The sequence below is a fragment of the Anser anser genome (genome assembly GCF_964211835.1).
Source record: "Anser anser genome assembly, chromosome: 1".
In the NCBI taxonomy this organism is placed as follows: domain Eukaryota; kingdom Metazoa; phylum Chordata; class Aves; order Anseriformes; family Anatidae; genus Anser; species Anser anser.
In genome coordinates this window covers 9277386-9301689 of record NC_139720.1, presented here as the reverse complement: position 1 = coordinate 9301689, position 24304 = coordinate 9277386, and the positions used below count along the sequence as shown (strand labels likewise).

The window sequence follows — 24304 nt, the reverse complement described above, 5'->3', positions numbered from 1 at the left end:
AAAGATATAGATGTATAGAACATAATGAAAAATCTACAATGTAACAAAGAGTTATAGCAATATAATCTCATATCTGAAAAGAAAGTTCTGTGGAAAAGAAAGTATTACAAATATTACTAGGTAGGAGTCAACACAATATTGCGTGTCTGTCACCTGATGAGCAGGTAGTGGCGAGCATTTGTATGACAGAGATAAAATGGATGTCCCAACCATCACTCTTTCTGCCCTAGAGCTGCCCATTTCCATTTCATTCTACTTTGCTAAGTTTAAAGCTAAAGTTGTCATGGCTCAGCAAGAGGCAACTTTACGACATTAACAAAGATTACCTCTTTCTCTGAATCCAAACCACAGAAGGGTGTGCTTAGTTTCTACCATTTAAACTGATTTCCATATATTTCATCACTCTTATTATTCACATTTTGGTGTTGTAATAACTTAGCAATATGTGCCTGTGGCTTTCATTAGAGAGGGAGCAGCACTTACGGTTTGACAAGTCCCTACTCTCTCCCCATACAATTACTTTGCAAATATTTTGGCACAGGGCAAGTGAAGAGGGATGGACTATTTGTTAAGACAGAGGACAGGCCCTCTTAAAAATCCATGGCCTGCTAATCTTTCTATCATAGACATCATAGACTTTCTCTGTCCCCATTTCTTTCTATCTACAAAACTGCAATAATCTTTAAAGAACTCATAAGGTGAGGCTGAACGTAGCATCATGAATTGTTTGTAAACTGCTTGGAGATTTTTGGCTAAAAGGTACTGTACAAGTGCAAAGGAGTTAATTGAAACTACAGGAGTCAATTCTTAATGTATCTGTCTGTGTTTACGAGCACACTTTTCACCTTGCCCTTGTGGAATTTGAAGATATAAAAAACACACTCAGCCCCAAAGACCCTTAAATCCCAACAGAAAGTAGAGATAAAAGGGTAGAAGTTAAAACTTGTCATCCCCATTTTACAGAGTGAGAACTGAAAACAAGAAGCTTAATGTATTTGTTTCTGGATGCACAAAGAGCAGTGTATGCAGGGATGTGCAGGCAGATCTCATGAATACCTTCCCAAGTTCTTCATGTAGACAATATTCTGGTTAGCACAGTCCCTCTACATTCTCCCCACTGTACCACCACATATAATTACTGAAGTACAATTATTGACTTTACTGGCATTAGAAAGGTAAGAAATAGCCCTTCATAAACCTACATCTAGCTTGGAAATCAAAAACGGCAGCATGCATTTTTAATTCGTTTACTTCTTTGTTTGTTTATTTATTTAATTTTCACATGAAGCTCATGAAACTTATTGGTTTTGCTAGTGTTTTTTTATGAGGGTTTCTTAAGGTAGCTGAGGTGGCTGAAAGCACAGTATGCTGAGGAAGTGCTCAGCCGTGGCCCACTGGTTGGTGTCAAAAGGCCAGCATCTGGTACCATTCTCTTGGTACTCAATTGCTTCTTTCTTTCAGGTCTTTCAGACCAAGGTACAACTTGAGAAGTGCATTTTGTGTTATAAAAGCCCTAATAGAATGGCAGCTTTATGTGCATAAATCTGTTCTCACTGCCAACACCACAGCTTAGCCAAATAGCAACAGCAGCCACAATACTAGGAGGCCAAAGTTTTCTAAGACTAAATCTGTCACCTCGTCTCGTGCAACTAGCTGCCTACAGCCCTGCATATGACCTTAAATTTGATTCTTCCATTGTACACAAGCTAGAGAAAATTACACAGTGCTGATTTATTGTGCTATACATTTTCTCCATTTTCTTTACTTTTTGTTTGCATTTTTCTTAACAAAGTTACCTATACTCCTTTAAATAAAAAGAAAAAAATGAAAACAATAACTGTCATGGTTAACTGTCAGAAGATCTATGTAAAACTCAACTGCCACAATTTACTAATCTGAACAAAGGGAATTTCATTTTGACATTATTGAAATATAAAACTTCCTCAAATTAACCAAATGAACTCATCTTTATAGTCAAACTGAGACTCTACAAAGGCACACAGCATCAAGTGCTACTTCACACAGTGGGGTCAGCACTCTTTCTTCACTGCATTTGACAATGTTTATGGATTTGTTGTTGTTTTAAAATTATATATAATCAGAAGAAAAGCAAAGCCACGTGGACACCTACAGGGAAAATAGGAGGTCTCAAAATGTTGTTGGCAGATCAAAATTTGTGATTCTCTCACTGCGCTCTATTTTTTTGTCAACTTTGCTTAAGTTACATTTTCATATTAATTTATTTTACTTTCTAAAGTAGTTGGGGCTGGAAACAAATTTTCTCATCGTTTTTATAGAACTGTAGAGCAGCCATTCCCAGGTGGAACTTCTATAAAGCAAAGCTTTATTTTAATGCACAAGCCTCAAACTAATATATAACCTCCCATTCTTCTAAGGCAAGGGTAAACCAGCAGGTGTTTCAAGTTCCTGGGAGATGCATTACAGAGACAAATTTAAACCATTCACGATTAATAAAAATATATATTTTTTCATCTGAAAGGCTAGGAGAATATGAAATTGCAGTGACCATACTATAGGCTTTAAAATATAAATAACCCTCATAACAACTGCATGGGGGGAAGCAAAGCAATATTCAAAAGTGCGTTTAATAGAACAAGGCAAAAAAAAATCCACACTATTAAATGAAAAATTGAAATGCAAGTGCATAACAGTCATAATTTTTAAAGCAGGGACCAAAATAATGAACAAACAGCCAATAACTAGAAAATCACCTGAAGGATTGAATTCAAAGGGCTTATTAAAAATATCAAGTTTACCTTTTAAAGGACCTGTGTAATTACATGTATTACAATGTAGTATGCAGGGCACACAAGGAAAGCATGTGCTGTAAAGGTCTGAACAACCTATGGCTGTACGTATGCAGAAAACACAGCAGGTTCCTGAGCTCATGGATGCATAAATGTCCAGGAGAGGGAGCCTGAAGGCAGTCTGCACTTAACCATTATGGACCTGTCTTGCTTTGCAAGTTTTGCCTTGCAATTTGTCAGCAGAGGACCTGACTGGGGATTAATGTGAAAGGCTACACATTAAACTTTGTTGGCATATTACTCTGAACAAAGCCACTAGACTGTAGGATATGAATTCTGTCTTTGCTAGGTATCACACCTCTTCCTTTGGCAGTAAGAAATGACAATGTGCACCTTTGTCCTCCAGTCTCATAGACTTGTGTTAAACAAGCCTACAGCAGGCATAGGGATGCAAGACAGAATTTTTGTCCATTTGATTGAATGAAAAAATATTATCTGGGCAGAAAGACATTAGATTACCTTTTTTTTTAAAAAAAAATCTTCTAAGTTAGTAGAAGAGTTAACTGGGATTCCAGAGTTTATTCTTATCAATACCACTGTATAAACAACTCAAAGCTTATCAGACTGTATTAATTGTGCTCAGATTAAATACTGGGAGCAGTGCACTTATCTACTCTATACATGATTGGATGCTGATTTGGTTAGTAGCTATATACTGGATGTCAATTTAATATCAAATCTTAATATGCAAATCTTTTGACTAATTCATAGTTAAGCCTACTGGGAAAAGACTGTTCTTGATTCCTGGAAATCCCTTATGAATCCAGTGGCTGGTTATTTAATATCTTGCTTTCTCATCCCACTTAGTCTACTGGCAATACTATCTGCCAGGAAGAGAATTAATGATGGTGAGTCATGATTTACAAAGAAAGAGTCTGTTTTTTCAAGGAGACTTCAACAACAAGAAGCCAAATCCCCAAGTAAACTTTCTGATATTACAAGAGTAAAAACAATCAAGACACTACACATACTATAATTGGGGATTCCCTAGATGCAAAGGAGGTTACAAAAAATATATGGACAGCCCAAACAGCTTTGGCTTTCCCTCACGTAATGGAAATATCCAAGGGGATTGGGGGATTGTAAAAAAAAAAAAAAAAAAAAAAAAATTTTAAGCAGCTGGTGTGAGTAAAACGTCTCTGTCATTTGCCTTCTGAAATCTCTTCTCCCACTAAGACAAAGGAGACTTGTAACTGTTTAAAAGATGTTTACTACACAGTATGCATTTCTCTTCACCCTATAGTATCTAAGATCCAATAGCATCTGAATCTCTGAGTCATACTTATCAATACAAGTGAAGTATTCTCCTGGCTTTCAGTGTTAGGATCATTACTTTCTTCACTGACATGAATAAGGACATACTGTTTACATCCAAGTTGGTTTAAATAGCTGAAAATTTATTTGTGGATGTTGAACTAGATACAGGGAAAAAAAGTTATGGGTCATAATGTAATACACATACTGAGTTTCAAATGGCCTTTAAGGAAGCTCAGAGGAAAACACATACAAATGCTTAGATTTTTTTTTCTTTATATATATATTCATGCTCACAAACAGAAAGAAGAATATATAACAAGAACTTGGTAATTCTCCAGCTATCTGAAATAGTATTTCATTTTAAATTTCTCCATGTGTTTATGAAGCTGAAATATTTTTATGCCATCACCCATGATATATTCCCTCTTAGAAGTAACTAGGTAAAATGAATGAAAACAAACAAACAAAAAACAAAACACCAGAATAATAACATTGAGTCTTTGACTATAGAATATTTTAGGAAACAGAGTTATATCTTCAGGTAAGTTAGCAGTTAGCTAGTGGGAGTGTATTGCAGAGCAGACACAGCAATGGCATATGATGTGTTCTTATTCTTCCCATAGTATCTCAGATGATATATCTTAAGCTCCTACTTAGCTGAGTAAAGGGATCAACTGAATGACCCATCCTCGTGACATATGGTGATATCCTTTTACAGTTAAAATGTCAAAAGTGAGAACCTGATTTACAGAATGAGTTGGACATAATTTTTTGAGAACCTTTGAGGAAGGAGACACTCAGGCTGGCTTGATTTCCTTCAAGATTTTTTGAAACTTCATCATATACCACATCTAGTGCACCATCTGGAGTTGGCCATATCCTATTTTTTTTTTTTAATTATTATTTTTTATTTTTCCTACCTCTGATACATCCACAAGACCCGAAGTGCAATGGAAACATCACAGACCACATTCTGGTGTTATAAATCAGGGGAGTTCCATATACCTCAATGGAGCTAAGTCAGCTTACACAAAGTGGGCACCTTCATTTCTGCTCTGCAAAAGGGATCAGGGAGCACATGTATTTAATTCTACATCCTGACTTGTGGACCTGTCTCCAGTGCATCCAACAGCATTCTTGATAAGTTAAAGGCTTTGTGAGTCATGGCTAGTTATAGATCAAGTAACCCAAAGCCTCCCTGCCTAGAGGGAGGCATGAGAAAGGCCATGGACACAATGCCTGACTGTAGCATGTAATAAAGCCTTACCTGGGAGATGGATGATCCCACTCAAACACTGCTGATGGCTTCATTCTGCAAGATGTCAGTAAAGTACCTGAGCACGTGTTACTTCATAAACAAAGGACAACAGGATTTCTCATCTGCTAATATGCTTTGTGCTAAAAAAAAGCACAGGCAGTTGGTTACAGTCAATTTGCTTCCAAGTCTTTTTAGCAAAGTTCTTTCACTCCTTGAACAGGCAAATTGGGCACACTGAACAGTTGAACCTCAGGTGGGATTTTTGAAGAAAATAGTTCAGAAATAATGTGAAAATTTGTTTTTAATGTTAGAAAAAAAATGTCTTTGGTCTTACTCCCATGTGAACACCGGAGTTATAATAGGGGTGAGAATTTCACTTGGCCAACATTTCATCTAGAACTAATTTTCCTACATCTAATCCCCTAACCAACCTCTTTCACTTTGTAGGGTCAGAAAATGGGAGCTGGTGTTACTGACATCACAGATTTTCTTTTAAGCAAATGGCACAAAAATTCACCTTACTTCTAATTTACTATGCAATAATCACAAAGTGTCATCTTGTTTATTAAACAGACAGTGATATTTGGTTGGAATCTAAAAGTGACCACGCAGTGCAATCGTAACAAACCCTAGCAGATTAGATTAGGTTTAATGCCACTTCCTGCACTGAACAGAGGTACAGTCCCACCCAATTGCCAAACTCAGCACCCTGCTGCCAAAGGCAAACAGAATGTTGTCTCGGTGTGACAATAGTTGAGTAACAGACTTCCTAGGTGATGTTCTGAATTATTAAGAAAAAGACATCTTAATAAGGGCAAAAGCTCTTAATGGTTTTGTAGGAGCCTTTGTAAAGCCAGATCTGGAGATAGGTGGCACACAATATGTACCTCAGAAATCAAAACCAGAATTTGGTTTCAAAATCTTACAGTTCTAAATGTTATAATGCTTCCATAATGTATGAAAAAATACTTATACTTGAAAACAAAGCGTGCTTGCTGCTGTGAAGTTGAAGAAAGGCACAGCTAGGTAAAACCACTACAGAAGATACTTTGTCCCAACTTCTACCACCTTGTAGTTGCAGTCATTGTTTTTATACAGCTCTCTTAGAAAGTAGTGGAACTTCATGTTAAAATTACTTTGGGTTTTTGTCCCTTATATTTATTTATTTATTTTGTCCATTGCTATTCTGTTGGTATATCACTCCTGTTGTTTTGAAAGCAAACTCCAAGAAAAATTAATATAATACTACTACTTTTACTGTGTTTTCAGAGATAGTCTGGTGGAACTGCCATTTCTAAAAACGGGCATTAACTTAATAGACAAAAATATATTCAAAAAAATGGAATTACAACTGTTGACATTTATCTGAAATATTTGCTCTGAAATTCAGTGAAAATACTGTTTGCTTCAATAAAACTGCTATTGCAGAAGGCCTATTAGGAACTAGAATTAATGATGGAATAAGAGATTATTTCTAAGCATATATCTAGACTGAACAGAATATACAGTACTCTAACTTCCCAGTTCCTCAGCTGGCTGCATAAAAGATACAGCAGAGTACATTGTGACTCTCTGCCACTGCAGGCGGATGCATTTCCTTTCCAAGGAAAGCAGGATAGGGAAGGAAACGCACATGAGTCTCACATTTATATGGCTCTGATGGTTTATACAGAGACTATATTAACTTCGCTTGTCCAGATTTTTGTTACAATACCCAGTAAAATTCCAATGAACATCTAAGTCACTCTACACTTTTAAAACAGACTTAGACACGTGGGACCAAACTCCAGCCATACTTAATATTGTCTGATTGTCTTTAAAAAGGGCTTTAATAAGATAGCTTCCTAAGTGTTTAATTTCTGACAGTAGAAATATTTTGTGTTCCTAAGGACTTTGAGTCCTTCAAATTTTATAAATATATAATAATAATAAAACGATGAATGACTACACCTAAGGGTTTGAATGTGATTTATTGCTTTATGTGAGGTTGTGTCATTCATACACCCAGAAATGTCTAGGTAAACACAGCCAAAATTTTAGAAGTGTCAATACTTTGTATTGGCATTGTGACCGACTGTTCCACTATAAAATGTAACTGGAAAATGCACACACCCTAGAAGTAGGGCATCGAAATCTAGTCTTTTATCTTCTTCAATTATTCACCCAATTTTTGTTTTCAAATTTATATTGGTTTTACAGCTTGGTAATTAGAAGAAGGTCATGATTTATCGTTACAGTTTAGTAATATCAGCTTGTTAAAAGTCCCTGTCAAAAAAAAAAAAAAAGAAGTAACTTCTGTAGGCTTCCATTTTAAGCTTTGGAATTGTTCACTTTTTAAAATGAAATGTTTATTCATTTTGCTGAAGATCAATTTCATTTCAAAAATCAGTTTTCTTTAGCAAAATGAAAGCAAATCTTATAAGAAGTAAAAATAAATTTAAACAAAACAGTATATAAGTATCCAAATATATTTGATTTATTCAACTGAACCTGTAATATGAAATTCTAAATGTATTAGCCCAAAGCTTTTTGCCTAGCTTAGAGCAGAAAATTATCTGAAATCCTAACAATTCTTCCTGTAAGAAAACCAGCTTGTTCCAGGCTTATTATTTTAGCCTGATCTTAGACTGTGGAATTCTTACCATTAGCATACAAAACTTAAAAATAAATAAATACAAAAAAAAAATCACCCCAGCAGGACTTTTAACTCTGTCATTCAGTCTTGCCCTAACAACTATTGTCCCTTACAACAGTTAACCACGCACCTTAATCCCTCCAGACCACAAATTGACACTGCCACTGCATTGGTGGCAATTAGCAGATGGTGACCCAAGAAGGATAGATGGGGTAACATGGCTGTAATCTTAAATTTCAAGAAGCAAAGCAATTTGGAAAAGGTGATGGAATGGTGTTGAGGTTTTCATGGGAAGAGATGAAATCTGGGGACAGGTCAGAGGAAAAGGTCATTCTTTTCCTCCTGTGAGCACACACAGCCCAAAAAACTTGATCAGACTCAGGGCCTTCTGCCACTGGAAGTGTCAGGAGTTCCTGTGTTAATCTATACTGTACTGTTACTGACTTCTGTATTCACAGAGCAGATTTGTCCCTTTTCTTCTGTAGTGGTGTGGTATCCTGATCCTTCACTCTTGCTGTCACTCATCTTACACCTGAAAAGCTCAATCAGAAGAAAAGTGAAAACATTTTTACCCATTCCAATTCTCCTAACCTGTTTATTCCCTGAGGCAAAATAATCAACTAGCACACCTGTGGAAAGCGAGCAAGAAGCAGAGGAAACCCATCAGGGAAACTCCCTGCAACCACAGCTGTGCATGCTGCCACTGGAGCATGCCCAGTGCCTAATGGCACATTAGGTAGGCATTTATCTCAGCCAGTTTATGAGGTCTGTTACAAAATCGAATCACTTTCTGCTAAAGCCCATGGAGCAGAAATTGCTACTTCTAAGCTAATCCATTTTCAAATTAGCTTCCAATTGTGAGAGATGACCTCACTGCAAATCAGCTTACCTAATTGCTAACACTCACTAAGGGAAGAGAAATCAATCTTTCTCTCCTTTTTTTTTTCCCCTCTATTTTTCTTATTTACTTATTTATTTATTTATTTTTAATTCCTTGCAGCTTCCTTTCATACTGCTCCAACAGGGAAGATAAACTTTATGAAAGCTTAGATTTCTTGATTTCTTAATTGTCTACTCTTACTTAGATAGCAAGAAGGGTAAAAGGAAATCAATGACCGTCAGTATTTCACTGATGGTAGAGTTGATTGTATATGCTATTTTTTTTGTACAAATTTCATAAATTATTTGGTATATATATTGGAACAAGATGCAGAGATTTCTACTAAAATAGACTCGGTTTCTTGGTCATTGTACTTAATAATAGGCAGTTCTTTTTTGCAGTTGGTAATCGAAAAGACAAATCCTAACAAGAGTCTGGGCACAAAGCTCATGGCAAGGGAAGATCTGATGTACATGTGATTTTTAAAAGTGGATAGAAGAAGCAATCACAAGTTGCCTCATAAATCTGTTCTAGATGATTTTAATTACGAGAGGTGTAGGTATTTTTTATGTCCATGGAAGATTATACTTAGAGATGATAGTGCATAAATAATACCTTATACAAGCATGTTTCAGACTGAAGAACAGAGAAGATAGATTCATACCAACAGATACAGGTAAATCCAATTTTAGAGCAACATCAGACCCATGTCAAATTACAGGGGCATCTTCCGGGACAGGTTAGTGTCTCAGTTTGAATCTTCCCTAAATTTGATGGTATTGAACTCCAAACAGATGCCTTTTTTTTTGAGATAACTGACACATTTATATGCAACATATATTGTATAGGGTAGGACAGAGTGTATAGAAATGTACAGAAATATTTAACTTCTGAGTACCAAAGAAACATATCTCTATTTTTTCATCACATTATGAAGCAGGTAAAATTAAGAAATAATATTAAAAGAACAACAACAAAAAAGTGGGGAAAAAAGTCACTTAACATTGCATTGGTTAAAGAATAATGAAGACCTGTCCAAAAATCATACAGCTTATCCAAGTTGTTCTTCAAAGCAATCAGCACAAATTAGGTAACTATTAAGTTCATCCTACACTGACTCAAAATAGAAGGTAGTGAAAAAAGAATCTCTGTGGAAATGAGTAAGGGACAGTCCAGAATTCCATCCTGCTGTGTCAGCTGGCTTAGAAGCAAATCTGCATTTCCTCCTGGAGAGATACACATGTACTTTTTTAAATAACAAAATAGCCAATGTGTCTCTAAATATGATTATCATAACCACATATAACTTGTTGTACAACTATGCTCAGCTTCATAGGTAGGGCAGAAAGCCAGAAAATGTGGTGAACATATCCTCTTCCCCAACCCTTTGACCTACTAGCGTGATGTTTATCTTCATGCTGACATTCCTAAAAAGCTATATTTCCCACTTGAATCAAGCTACCATATATTGAGAACAGGATAGCAACTAATGTTCTTTTGGCTTTTTAGAAAAAAATTTTCTTTGCATTAACTGCCTTACTTTTTATTCCCTTTGTAAGCTTCTCTCTTAGTTTCTTCGTTGAGTCCCTATTTCATTTCTGATTGTATGACTCTTTGTAATCCATCTTGGTTATATACTAAATAAATAAATAAAATAAAAATCCCAAGGCAACATTGTGGCTTGTGGTTTCAAATGTCATCTTTACTATGTCCCTGAAGTTTAGACATGAATGACGTACTGACCTTTGAAGTAGCATTGTCCTGGGACATAGCTGAGATTTTCTATTAGAGTGAGGTTTGCCTTCAAAAGAGGAGGAATGTTCAGATAGGCTGATTGGTACTAGCTCCTGGCTAGGCTAAAAGTATAGCTTTTCCCTCTTTCAGGCCTAACTCCTAGCATAGGAATGCAGAAACAAAAGGAAACAAAATAAGGCGATAAATCTAGAAGTTATTCTGAGCAACTTTATAGACGTTTAACATATAAATTGGAACATATACTTCTTTATTTAGTCATTTTATCTATTTTCACTTGTGCCTAATTTGTCTTTAAAATATGCTATGTTATTTTGAAAGTTATATGGATTTTTTTTCTTGTTTGTTTTTCTCCCCATTGGGGGAAATGTTCTGGGAGAGCTCTAAAGTAATAGGATAAGGTATAGCTTATTTTCTTAGGAGTTCTCTAATCAGTATTAGTATGCAACTCAAATTCCAAAATATTTGGCCCCCTACTGAAACAAATAGAAGTGCCTGAGGAACAGAAATGCACTACTGACCTCAGAGCAATTCTTAATATTCTTAAGTGTTGCTTCCAAATACTAAAATCTTTTGGTGTCTAGCTATTTTTCTATGATATCTGGGGATATAAACTCCATTATTTATTTATCTTAACAGGAGTTTTCTTTCAGTGAATCTCATAATATTAAAGGTAATTTAATTAACTAATTATAAATGGTACTAGAGACCAAACCCATGAAACCAAACTCATCTGCTACTGAGAATGCTCAGTGTCACTGTAATTTTCCCATCCTATTTCAAGGAGTCTTCAGAAATGATATTTAGTCTATTCTTGTTGATGGTCCTATCTGAAGCATTTACAAAGTAACCTTACGTGGTAAACGCATAATCAGAAGTAGGAGGATACCCTCAGGTACACTAAGGACTTGTAATTGCTTTCCAACAAGTACAAATGGCTGTGGTGGTACAAAAGATATTTATCTGGAGCTTTAAAATAATCTCTTATTACCATTTCTCAAGTCTTAGCCAAAGATAAAAATATTATAATTAGGCCTAAAACTGTAGCCCAATCATGTGACCCAATCATGTGACCTAAACAAACAGAGGAGCAGAAAACAGTGGCACTCAGCTGGAACAAGGAGAAACGCAACAAAGTAAGGAAAGACAAAAGAGATAAGGGACCCCCGGCCAAAACCCCCAAGATCACCTTAGCTCAGAAGGGGTTGCACAATGACATACTTCATAAGAAAGATTATACATAACGGATGTGGTTGCTTTTGCAAATATCCAGTTGAAAACCGGTGAACTGATGCAAAGATAAGATATTGAAGGGGAGAGGGAAATCGGTGACTTCACTTTCCCTGTACATACTACTTTTTTTCTTCTTTTCAGTTTTCTGATCTCTAGCCAAAATAAATCATCCTCTGCATTACATAAATACAGTATTTTTCTTGCCATTTATTATTATTTTTCCCATTTGTATTGGCTTATCAAAGACTCTGCATGGAGAGGACAATACTTTAGATGCCCAATGTATAAAGACTGGCAGATATTTGACAGCATTTTGTAACCCAAATATAAAGCATCAAAATTTGAAATGGAAGTGGTGGAAACCTCAGAAACAGAAGTAACTGAGTCTTCAGTGACTTCAATCATTCAGTTGCCAGCATTTTCTATAACCTACATGTTGGGTAACTGACACGATGGGTTTGGTGCAAGAATATTTCTCTCCTCCAGACAAAAAAAAAAGCAAACAATTGAAAACAAAGCAAACAAAGAAAACAAAACAAAAACCAACCAACCAACAAACCAACAAAAAAAACAACAAAAAAACAAAAAACCCACCTTTCATTGATAAAGGTAAACTTCACTGTAAGATAGCAATCTGAATACAACAGCCCTGCTCATCAAGGAATGCTACTATGTAGGTAAGTAATTCTGACACTTTCTTCTTAAAACCTCATTGCTCTCCAAAATAATGTTTTCCTCCTTTTACCTCGTTTGTAGGGGGAAAGATAATGAGGAAACAGAACATTTAAACAGAAGTGAAACTGCTACTTTCATTGATGAATATATAACAACTTCTATTAGAAGATTCAGTTTTGATGAACTAGATTTTCAAAGTAAAATTAAAGAAACAAAAACAACAAAAAAAAAGCTTTACACTCTTCAAACACTGTAAATGGTCCAAAAATATATGTAATTTATTTACTTTGAAGCTTTTATTCTCTCATAGTAATGTGAAAGAAACCTGAAAATCAGATCTGTTGTCATTTCTGTATAAGCTGTGATAAAATGATTTTTGCTTGAACTTCAAAGCTAGGCTCATATCTAGCAGAAAGTACAGAATGGGTGGCAAGATTTTTTCCATTAGACATATCTGACTATTGACAGATTTTATAATCACATCATGATGCTGTACTCCATCTTTCTGGAGTACAATCCTGCCAAGAAAAAAAAAAAAGATTTATCTGCATAAAACACAGACTTTATATTCTAACATTTGTAACATGACAAATTATCCATTACAGATTTATAGGACAATATTAGTCTGCAAGACTGAAAAAGTGCAACTACTGCTTAGAATAGTTTGAAAGAAATTAGAATTACTGAAGTTCAATGTATATCTCAGTGCTTGAGATTATGTTTAGAATTGCATTAAGCATAACAGGAAGTAAATGATGGAGAAATATCTATGTTATATTTTTGTTCTTTCAATAAATCATGAATATATCCAAAAATATGAATACAGAGAACAGAAGGAGAAACACAGTATCTACTATGTTGCTGTCATGACTGACATTTTAATTGGCTCACAAGCGTATGGGGACTGCAGTATGTTTAGACAATTTCCACATGTACAATACAGCCATTACAACAAGTCTTTTCTGCATCTGGGAATTAGCTTATAGCATTGCAACTGTTGCTCATCTGGTCTTCTGTTGTCTTTGCCATGAACATGAGTCTTGACAGAAAATGTGGCTGGACAGAATAGCTAGCAGATATTATTGTAGTCCCCCTAGGTATACTAGTTGAGAATATATCTCTAAGCAGAAAGAAGCTCAAACCATGGCATTTAGGTTTGGAGCTAAATAAAATAGAAATTGGAGACTTTGAGTACAGCTTCTTGTGTTGAAATGGGAAAAGCAGTGGTGCAAAAGGTATGGTAGGTACAGCAGCACGTACAAACAATTGCCAGCACTAGAAGTCATCAACCTAGGATTGCTGTTTTGCACCACAGTTTTCAGGGCACATACAAACAAAGGACATCTGCATGATAGCTGGTTGCGAGTTCTCCAAAATGTTCTTTTTCTGTCCAAAAATTATAATTGTCAGAATATTTTTTTCTCTAGTGAAAACTAATAATTTTCAATAACATTTTTATTTGAAACCTTTTGCAGATAGATCCTTCATGGAATATCCCAACTGCCTTGACTCTACTTTTACTTAGACAAAACATGAGAGCATGGAATTTATGCACAAATGTTATGTATGGTCCAGTGAAAATAATTTGTATGCGTGGAACAACAACCATAAAGACTGTGTCTCTCCAAGAATGTCTCCAAGCACAAAAAGTACCATCCTTGGAGATGCTTCACAGACAGAACTTTCCCCCATTCCCTTCTTGAGGGATTACCTTGAACCAAAGAAAGAAAGAAAGAAAAAAAAAACTGCAGTCAGTCTCCTGCATCTTTTGAGATACTGAATCATTCTCTATAGAAACTTCATTCCTTTATCCCAACCAAGCCAGCCAGAGTCTGGCCCAATGTTTAAGTATTTTCACAAAACTAAACAGTTGCAACAAAAGCAATGAAAAGAGACTGGTTTTATCCTAGGATTTGCCTGAGACACAAGAGTAAAAAGGTTTTGTTTTGCTTTTTAATTACAGGTGAGAGTCATAACTATTGATCTATTCTTGAGCATTCACAACATATCAGCATTATTAGAAAAATGAGATTTTTTTTTCCTACCCTGTTTTTTTCTTTATACAATTTATTAACATGATGAAGAAAATAAAACAAATTCCCCAACCCTGAAATATTTCGGAAACCAGAGTTTTAATTTTTCAGCCAGCCCTCATCCACATGGAGGCCAAATGCTTTTGTCATATTATTAATTCAGTCTGCACAAGAGGTTGCGGTTCTCTTGCTAAAGGAACTCTGCTATGAAATGCAGTGCCAGGAAATCTGACAAGTACCCTCCCTCCCAGTACAGCATTTTGGAGAGAGGAAGCACAGAGCAGAAGGCAGACTCTCTGTGGGTTTTGGGGGATGGTTTACATAGCACTTACACTTTGTGGTGTGGTTGGAAGGGGGAGAAAGCCAGAACATTTCAACGGCCCTTTCTCTCTGTCTCCTGTAGCTTATAAAGGACAAAGACAAACCTAGCAAAGCAGGAGAAACCAATGTCCTTGCTTCTATGACTTTTCTACCATTTTGAACAAGTTCTAGTAGCAAATTCTCATAGATCATACATTAAAGCCAGTGTTTGGGAACATATATCAGAAAGTTTTGGGAGAGTACAGTAAAATCAAATATTTCATGAATGCTCAGTTTCAGATGTTGTTTTAAACCACAACTATATGAAATGTTTTTGTTGTTGTTGTCGTTGCTTTCTTTCTTTCATTTTTTTTTTTTCCCCATTCCTTTTAAAAATACCTGAGGACTATTTGTAATACTTCTTTCACATTTCAGGTAAATATATTAATAGTCATGTTGGCTACTGGGAACACAAGCATCAGATCTTGGGAAGATGATTGAAGCCCTAATAAATTTGAAACCGTTTTCAATTAGTACACAGGAAATTTACTTTGTGAGCCATGACTTGTTTTATTAGTGCCCCGGAGGGCAATTTAGATTGGAAAAATCAGGAGATCATTGTATGCCAAAAAAAGAAAACAGATACTTAGCTTTCATCTATAGTCTGGGATACAGCCATGAAAATGGGACTAAAATATTACTTAGTATCAAAAAATATTTGTCTTTATACATTGGGGTCAGTCATAGTTCCAGAGTGTTGAAAATAACATTCATCCCATCCTGAAGCATGTAGTTAACTTGAAATTTCGCCACTTGCTGTTTTTACTTTGAAATGAACCCTAAGTAAAACCCTTATTTTGCATTTCTAATAGGTACAATTAAGATATGGGAACAGGTGCTCAAGAAAGCAGGAGCCTCCCTAAATTTTATCATATCTTTAGAACTTCAGTCACCTGAGTTTTCTGTTGGGTCACATGAGATACCCCATACTCTATTTTCCTTCTTTTATTGCTCAGGTTCTCAGCGAGGAATAAAAAAAAAAAAAGACATCAAAAGGACAGAGTACAGAGGGAGGGGCTCCTACCAATGCATAACGCCTTCTAAAAATATGAACAGAAAGATCAACTTTTATGATTCTAAAATTTGTTTTGCCAATTGTAGTCTTGTCAGTAAGGTGAAGGACAGGATACACTCAATGAAACAATTCTTAATATTTCTTTGCCTGAGGTACACAAGCATCAACTGCAACAGTGTTCCTTGCGTGTTAACCTGCCTTGACCTCATCCACCTGAATAAGGGCCTCTTGCAGTGTGGTCTATAATTTTTCAATACTTTTTAATCATAGACACTTTAGTGTCTTTCACACTTCAGCAAGCTCCTTCAAATGATGCCAAGCTCAGTTAGATTCAGCAGCACTAGACCATGTCTTAAACACTAAAGGCTAAATTATCATAGCTATTTCTTGGCTGTGCAAGGGAGTGAGAAATCTCCCCTCCTTTTTCTCCCTGCGTGACTGTAACTCCAGGGGAAAAGGACAGGAATATGAGAAAATCTTTGTGCACTTTGCTCCATGTGCAGCAGCTGATACATAGAGTGAGAAACAAAATTCTTCAAGAAAGGAAGTGCTTTAGGCCTTTCATCAAAGCGTGTATTGCAGGGATGTAACTCCAAACAAATATTCATATCATCTAGCTTTATGTTTCGTTTGCATAGTGAGTGCACTGCAGTTAGGTAAATGACGCTGCTCTAGAAAATATCTCCAAGTATCTAAATGAAACTAGTACTGAAAGCCTACCTTTGTGAGAAGAACCTATGTGATTAGTGATCATAAGTACTTTAGGGTCTACACAAGTAAACGTTACCCCATAATTGGCCACAATTCCTATAACAATGGGAATATTAAAAATTCCAATGGCACTCAGTAATGAATATCCAGGTAAATACAGGTTTTGTGAGGGTGTTAAAAGGCTTATGGTTTTCCTTTCCTATTTGAAGTTTCCACCTTCAAAGTTTTTGCTTCTCAAATGAATCATAGGTGTGGTATCTGAGTTCTTACACCTGAAATTATTTCAGACATGCAAATACCCATCCAAGAGCTTAACTTGCAAGAGCAAACTCTTGAAAATGTTGCTTCCTCTTGCACAAAAGTTCTACTGGGTATGATAATAGTATTTTCACTGCAACTGCAGTTATAGACCGAAGCTGAAATGTACCTACTGTCCACACATCCACACTCCAGCCATGTCCTGACCCTAAGGCAGAAGTCTCATAGCCTTTACTCCTAGTTTGCAAGAGGGAGGGACACTGGTATGCCTACCAACTGAAATCCCCCAAAGAAAAGCAAAGTATTTAGAAGTCATCCTGATCAGCCAGGTCTCACCTCAATAAGCAGGTATGATATTGTCAGGTCTTGTACAAGACCAGAACTGTAGGGCACATCACGGACTGCACCTATGCCTTAATATAGGCATGGTGTCTATCTGTGTCCATCAAATCAACTTTGTCTACATGAACGTATAGCTGAGGTTTTAACAGAAAACTAATCAAAACTAACATTCAAATCCTGTGCATAAATTTCAAAGAGTTAGAATCTTTAAGCAACATAGCAATTTCACACAGAATGGCTGTAACATAATTAAAAATATGTTTAAAAAAAAATACAATTAAAAAAGAACTTACCTTACACAACAACAATTGCTTAATGGTCAAAGTAAAATGATCTCGTTTGATTGATGTCTTCTTTGATACTCCTAAAGGAGAACAATTTTATATTTGAAAAATCCAACTAATTTACAGATAAAACATAAAGGTTTACCTATATGGTTTGAAAAATAAATAGGAACAACTACCAGAGCATTGCTTTAAAGTATTCAAAGCCTTGACTATATAACAAGAGCATTCTAAATTCAGTATGATTTAGGAAAGTGCATGGCAGGAGGCTTATGATGAAACACAGTTGTATTGCTCTTGTATAAAATATCAGTCTTTGCTGTAATGAAATGAAGTCATATTGGTTTGCAACTGCAGTTTGTTAGGATTGTCTCATTAATAGAAAAAAAAATACAACCCTCCATATGCATCAATTTTTATTGGAATGAAGTTACATCTCCTCATAAAGGAAAGCCTAGTCATAAGACATTGAATCAAATTGTTTTCAATTTTTGAAACATTATAGCATGCTTTGGCCCACTCAGTTAATCTTCAATAGGAAAAGGGGAGGGGGATAATAGTTACTTGGAGAGGGGACATTCCGTTTTGCAGGGCTGTAGGAATATCATATAGCACAGGTGTGGAGCATTGCGTGTACAACCCTATGGCAAAAAAGCAGCAAGCAAGAGCACATGCCAGGGAACCTGATTTGACATTAGCCAGAGTGCTGTAGCACAGGTGTCACGTTGCCCATGCCTAGAAGCTACACATAAGAATTATGCATTTTTTGGCCTCGCAGGTCTACTCAGACACATATGTGGGTATTCACAAAGGCTAACTGCAGCCAAGGAAAGTTGATCAGAAAGCCAGGCTCATAATGGAGTAGCTCAGATCATCTAACTTCAAACTCTAAAAGAGCCTCCCTCCCTTCTTTGGAAAAAACATTTCACCTTCCCACACTAACTTCAGACTGTATGAATTCCCTCTTCTCCGTCTATTCCCCCCCCCCCCTCCCTCTTTCCTGAAAAGCTGCAGGAAAACAAGCTAAATGTAAAATATTTAAGACTTTCTACAACTCACTAATGAGAACACTGCTCACATAAGTGGACCTTCCAGGCACTGGTGCATAACTTCCACTGGCAATATGACAAACTTACCACTGCCTGATATGCATCACATGAGTACAGACACCCTGGGCTGCACTTTCCTGCTCTGAGACCTTGAGTACACTCTTGCACCAAGAGGTGCTAAAGAGAGAAGGTGTTGGGGAGGGAAAGGGAAAAAGCTACACACAGCCTTTTCAAAGCTCTCTCTATGTGGAATTCATCCATGAAAGATCAAGTCTAAATGGAACTAAAACCAGTTTTATCTGCAGTTGGTCCATTTTACCAAACATCTCAAATTTAAGATTTCTGTTTGGAACACATGTACTGTGATGGTTAACGCTGTTAAATTTCTTACGGCAGATGCTCTGGGATCCTACAGATTTGGAGAATACATATTGTATTTTTATATGTGCTTTCACAATACCTAACATTCCTTGGCAAATCAGTTAGTAACATTCTCACGTAAAATTATGCTTCGTCTTGCTTGTTACATGTGAGTATAACTATAGAAAAGCAAAAAAAGTTTCTGTATTTGGATCATGATTTACAGCTCTATTGAGGTGCTCAGGCCTTGTTAAAAGTGATTGACACAGGATGAACAGTGCCTTTTTTTTTTTTTGAAATAAGACAATGGTAAATGAGATTATAGGCTTCTTTCCTTATAGAAATATATTATAAATAGTTTGCTGAATGACAGTCTACCCTGCAGTTTTAAAAAGATGCAGACAAAACCCCATTCAGTGGAAGAAACTAGTATTGTGAACTTTTCCACATCACCTCTCAAACTTAAGACAACACGCACCATTAAAGTAATTAGAAAAAAAATAAGTTTTAATATCTCAGAAATACAAGTGTTGATCTTCTGTAACCTAAACTGTCAGTGACTTAAGATTAAATACATTACTTTATCAGCTAAAGAGGACAATGTTTGTAAGATTTTCCCTTAACCTTCCCGCCCCTAAACGATACAATAGCTGCTGTCTGATTTGCTGTCTAAGGATACACTTTGAGGGTTGGAACTGGATGATCTTTAAGGTTCCTTCCAACCCAAGCCATTCTATGATTCTTCCCCAACCCTGCTACTGTTCTTGTCAGGCTAAAGGCAAAGTTCAGACCTTACCCTCTCTTGTGTTAAAATCTGAACAAATCCCAGGGAAGTAATTAGAAGACACGTGCATCACTTCAAGGAGCTATGAAAGCAAGAATTAAACTTGGTGTACACTCAGAGCTAGGTTGAACGACACCAACATAAGCCATAATAAAAGTAAACAGAGGAAGAATTCAGAAAAGGTACTTCTATGTATTCTATCTTTTCTTAATCTGATCCTAATTGATTACTTGGGAAAATAACTGTGAGCGTCCTAAGAGTACAAAACAAATTATTGTTCCAGTTCCCCTAAAGCCTTAGTAATCATTACACTAGTCCTGTGAACATCTTACTAAGCCAGTCCTCTCTGGACTATAAATTAAATAAATCTGATTTTTAGAACATTTTCAATCTGATATTTTCTCTATTTCCTGTGAAACATATGCACACCACTAAACTATTGCCTTTAATGTACAACAGCTGAAGAAAACATTCTTAGTTATGGGAGAATTAGAGTGATATTAACATATTGTTATCAAAATGCATCTGTTGAAGTTCTATCAACACTTTCTAGAGATACAGAAACAACTGTATTTTCGTAGTTTTATCATCTGCACAGAAGAGCATTCTGCATAGAAGTTTCTAATTAAAATTCTGTTAGAGAGACTAAGCTGTTTAGCATCAGATGTAGAAAAGATACAGAGTTTTTCTCTAAGCTACAACAATATGAATTAAATGATTTAATGTCAAAGTTTTGTTTTTGCTTTTTTAAGCTTACTTTCTTGCATTGTAGAACATACACCGAAAAAAAGGGGGGGGGGGATGAGAGGGGGAAATCAGGTTTTAAGATTCTCAGGAGGGGCATCAAAAGTTTAAGCACCCAAAGTTATTAATCCCTTCTGAAACTCCTACTGCAGGTGCACGCCTTTTTTTTTTTTTTCCTTATGCATATGAAGTCTATTCCAAACCTTGCAGTCATAAGTACAACGAGCACCACAGATTTTAAACATTTCACTGGTCTGCTTCTCTAGGCAAGAAGGGACAGACAGCATTCTTGTGCCTCTTTCAGACATTTTCCTTATGCAAATGTTTTATGGCTCAAACCCAGAGTCTCAAAGACTGATTGACCAACCCACCCACATGCACATATATATACGCACATGCAGAAAAGAAAACTAATCTTTACTAAACAACTTGTAGGATCCTTACTGCTTTTTCTTTTAGTCTGCTCCTACTACTCCAGGACCAATCACAGGAGCTAAACTACCTCCTGCTGTTTTTTACAGCTGAGGTTTCTCAATCCTTTATAGGCACCATTTGACCTCTTTCCAGCTGGCTCTGATAATCGAATATGGGCAGTGGAGTCTAGCCCCACCTTCTTGCTCCCTGAACAACTGCTATAGGACTAAAAGGCACAGACCACCCTGTTAAGTGTCCTATTATTGAAACAGAAAAAAAATATTAATAAGAAAATCTACTCATTTTATTATTTCTTACAAGACAAAAGGAAAAAAGGGAGCAGAGAGGGTGCCTTATGTGGATATGATTAGCTTGTATTCATTTGAAAGTCCTATTTAGAAACAGAACTTTGAACTATGAGCTTTTGAAGACATATAGCAGTTTTAAAAGAAGCAGATATTTTATGAACACTTTTTTACGTACATTTTGTCTTTGGAAAACTCCACATATGAAGTGTTAGTCTGGGGAGCTATTTTGTTTAATGGACCTACACAGATTTGAAATAAATTCAGATCAAGCAACTCTCCCATGTTTAAGTTTTTGTTGTTGATGTTGCTTTTGTTTTAACTGCATGCTCATTATATTTTATATACAAGACATGATTAAAAAAAAAAAGTCTTAGTGATAGGTAAGAAAAGATCTCATGAGCTTATATTGTCTGAACTACTGAGCTGAAGATGAGAGAGGATCCTCTGGAAGTAAGGCTTTTATTTCCTTGGGATGAGGATGTCTATATTCATGCCGCCAGCTGAGAGTGGTTTCCTGAGGTGAGGGAAGTGAAAAAAAGGGAGGCTAAGTCTGTGGCATGGGTAGACACTCCTGAGAAAAGCAGGTAGCAAACACAAAAAGCAATGGAAAAGGAGGTTGTTCCAGCTAACATAGGAATCCCAGTGCTTACTGGGAGCAGAAACTTGATCTGAAAGATACAGTGGGAAGGGGGGAGAATTCAAATGATCTTATTTTAATTTAATTCACTTAAGATCTCTGAGCTTTGTCTGGGTTTGGAGGTGGGTTTTTTTTTGTTGTTGTTATTGTTTTTTTAATTCACTCTAAGAAAAGGCTTGGACAGGCTCATCACAAAACTATGCCTGACTTAAGAGTCCTATCACAACATCTCATCAAGTATACAAAGCTAGATCTGTGAATGAATATATTATCAGAAAGATATTTATCGCTGACATTAAATGTCAATATTTGCATAAGAAGGTAGTCCTAAAAGGTGATGATTTGCTTTGCCCCATTGCTAAGACTGTTTATCACAAATTCTTGAGATAAAGCAGAAGCAGGATGTAGATGCTATGTAAAACAGACTTTTGTGTTCTGCAGAGATAAATTTTATCCCAGACATAATAATTGTACGATGAGTGATAACATTTGAGAGAACAGCATTCTTTTAGTGGAGAAATGGTGTAAGTTACTGTATATATAATTTTTACTTCCCAATCATCTCCAAAGGTGCATTTGTGCAAATGTGACTTTTCAAAATTAGACTCACATACAGTCAAAGCTTCTGCTTGTGTTTGGAAGTACATCCAATTCTTGTCAGTCGGGTTTAATTGTCTCCAGTTGTCATAAACACTATCAGAAGCTATATTACACATATTATTGTGTGTGATTAACATTTTGGAATACCACCAACAGGGAAAGAGATGTAGCAACATTTCACTGTCTTTGAAATTATTTGTGAAAATGAACACAGACATTTTCAGTACTGGACTTATTAATGAAAGCCTTTCCTGGCTGGTACATATAAGGGCAAACACATTATTCCCAATGAGAAACAGCTTTGGAAAAGTGAAGGGGAAAACCTAATGGGTGGTCTTCTAAGAAAATAAAATCAGAGTTTTACACGCTAGTGGCATTAGAAAAAAAAAAAAAAAAAGTAACTGAGGGTGACCTTTGGGGTCCAAAGGCTTGAGAGTAAGATGCTGAGTTTGAATCCAATGGGACATATATTGTGTTCTCCCCAGGCTGATGTGGGAAAATACTGTAAATTTCTGAAATCCGCTCTGAAGCAAACATAATGGTAAGTTTTGTTCCCTGTACTGGCTGAAGCAAGAATCTATGAAGGTGGGGAATAACTGAAAGATTCTTGTATCAGCAAATACTAAATTAAATGTAATAGGTTTTGGAACATGCTTTTACCCTTGAGAAGAGGTCTCCAAGATATTTGATATTAAATCATTCTGGCATTAACAGGAGCCCAGACTTACACTTGATCATTTTAGTACTTTGCATTATCAGGTATCCTTTGTCTGTTCCATATTTTAAAATTATTTTCTTTTGTCTTCTTTCATCTATGTACCACTGCCTTTGTCTATATCTTTCCTATGCATATATATATATATATATCCGTTTCAGATGGTTTTAAGATGTAGAGATTATATTTTCTGCTATTTGGGAGAGAAATAATGGCACGAATGACAGAGTTATCTTGTCATCCTAGTATGAATTTCACTCTATTTGAATACCCTGGCAAATACTGTAATTTGGAAGAAAAAAATAGTAAAAACCTTCTGCTAGTGCATATTGCAGATTTTAACAATAGAGACTAGTTTCTCAACTGGTATCTTTTATTGGCTCTACTCAGGTCTTTTAACATTTGTTTTATTCTGTAATTAGACAAATCATTTATCATTATAAATATTCTGTTTGATCTCTTTTGGTTTATACCTTCCCAACAAAATTCCATGAAATGGAGTAGCTACATTTCTTCCATATGCAAAATTGTTTATGACATTTCTGATCACCATGTGATTAAGGTTCCAGGATGAGTGACGGAGATGCAGTAGCAGATATAACTGTAGATTAACATAAGGTAATTCTATAAGGTATTTGACTTTAAGCAAAGGCCGTGAATGAATCCATCTCCCATGCCTCCTACTCTTGTTGAACTTCCTCTAGGCCCATCTAAATAGACTGTTGCATAAACATCACTACATAACTTTGGCATGACTGTAAAATTACTAATTGACTTCTGTGTTCTCACTCATGAGCAAAAGGTTCTCACCTTCCTTTTCTTTATTAAGTCAGCTTTCCTGCAGATAGATGTCACAGGACATGCGATTTCCTTCTGTGAAGGTCATTAAATGTGAGAAATACATAAGCACAGTTTGCTTCCTCCCTGAGGCAGGGATCCAGAAATTTTACACAGAAGTCTCTTATGTAATACTTCTTGCCAGCTAGTTTGGCAGGTCCAGCCAGCACCAGTAGCATAAACTGACTTGGTGAGATATACCTTTGAAAGTGATTCATTACAACTGTGTAAACAAAGACCAACAGTGGGGAAAAGATCGACTATTTTAAGGTCTTCAATGAGTGTTTTGTTTGTTTGTTTGTTTGTTTTTAATTCAGTAAAATATTCTGCTACCA

At 36.1% G+C, this 24304-nt stretch overlaps 1 protein-coding gene across 7 annotated transcripts in view; it reads right to left on the bottom strand.

Moving 5' to 3' along the window:
• The window catches only part of LOC310895630 (uncharacterized protein), a 145949-nt gene that overhangs the window by 37228 nt on the left and 84417 nt on the right, over positions 1-24304 (bottom strand). For 2 of the 7 annotated variants that reach the window (XR_014580810.1, XM_083827135.1), the window contains 2 exons: positions 17531-17601; positions 13368-14229 (listed from right to left, as the gene is read on the bottom strand). Coding sequence is in view for 2 of the 7 variants with exons in the window: in XM_083827135.1 (XP_083683261.1) it covers positions 14188-14229; positions 17531-17601 (113 nt within the window). In the remaining 5 variants the exon portion in view is untranslated. Of the gene's footprint in view, positions 1-3262; positions 5141-5352; positions 5484-13367; positions 14230-17530; positions 17602-19726; positions 19797-20902; positions 22392-24304 lie in introns of those variants that run through there. The other 5 variants (XR_014580811.1, XR_014580809.1, XR_014580812.1 and 2 more) reach the window with 5 other exon arrangements.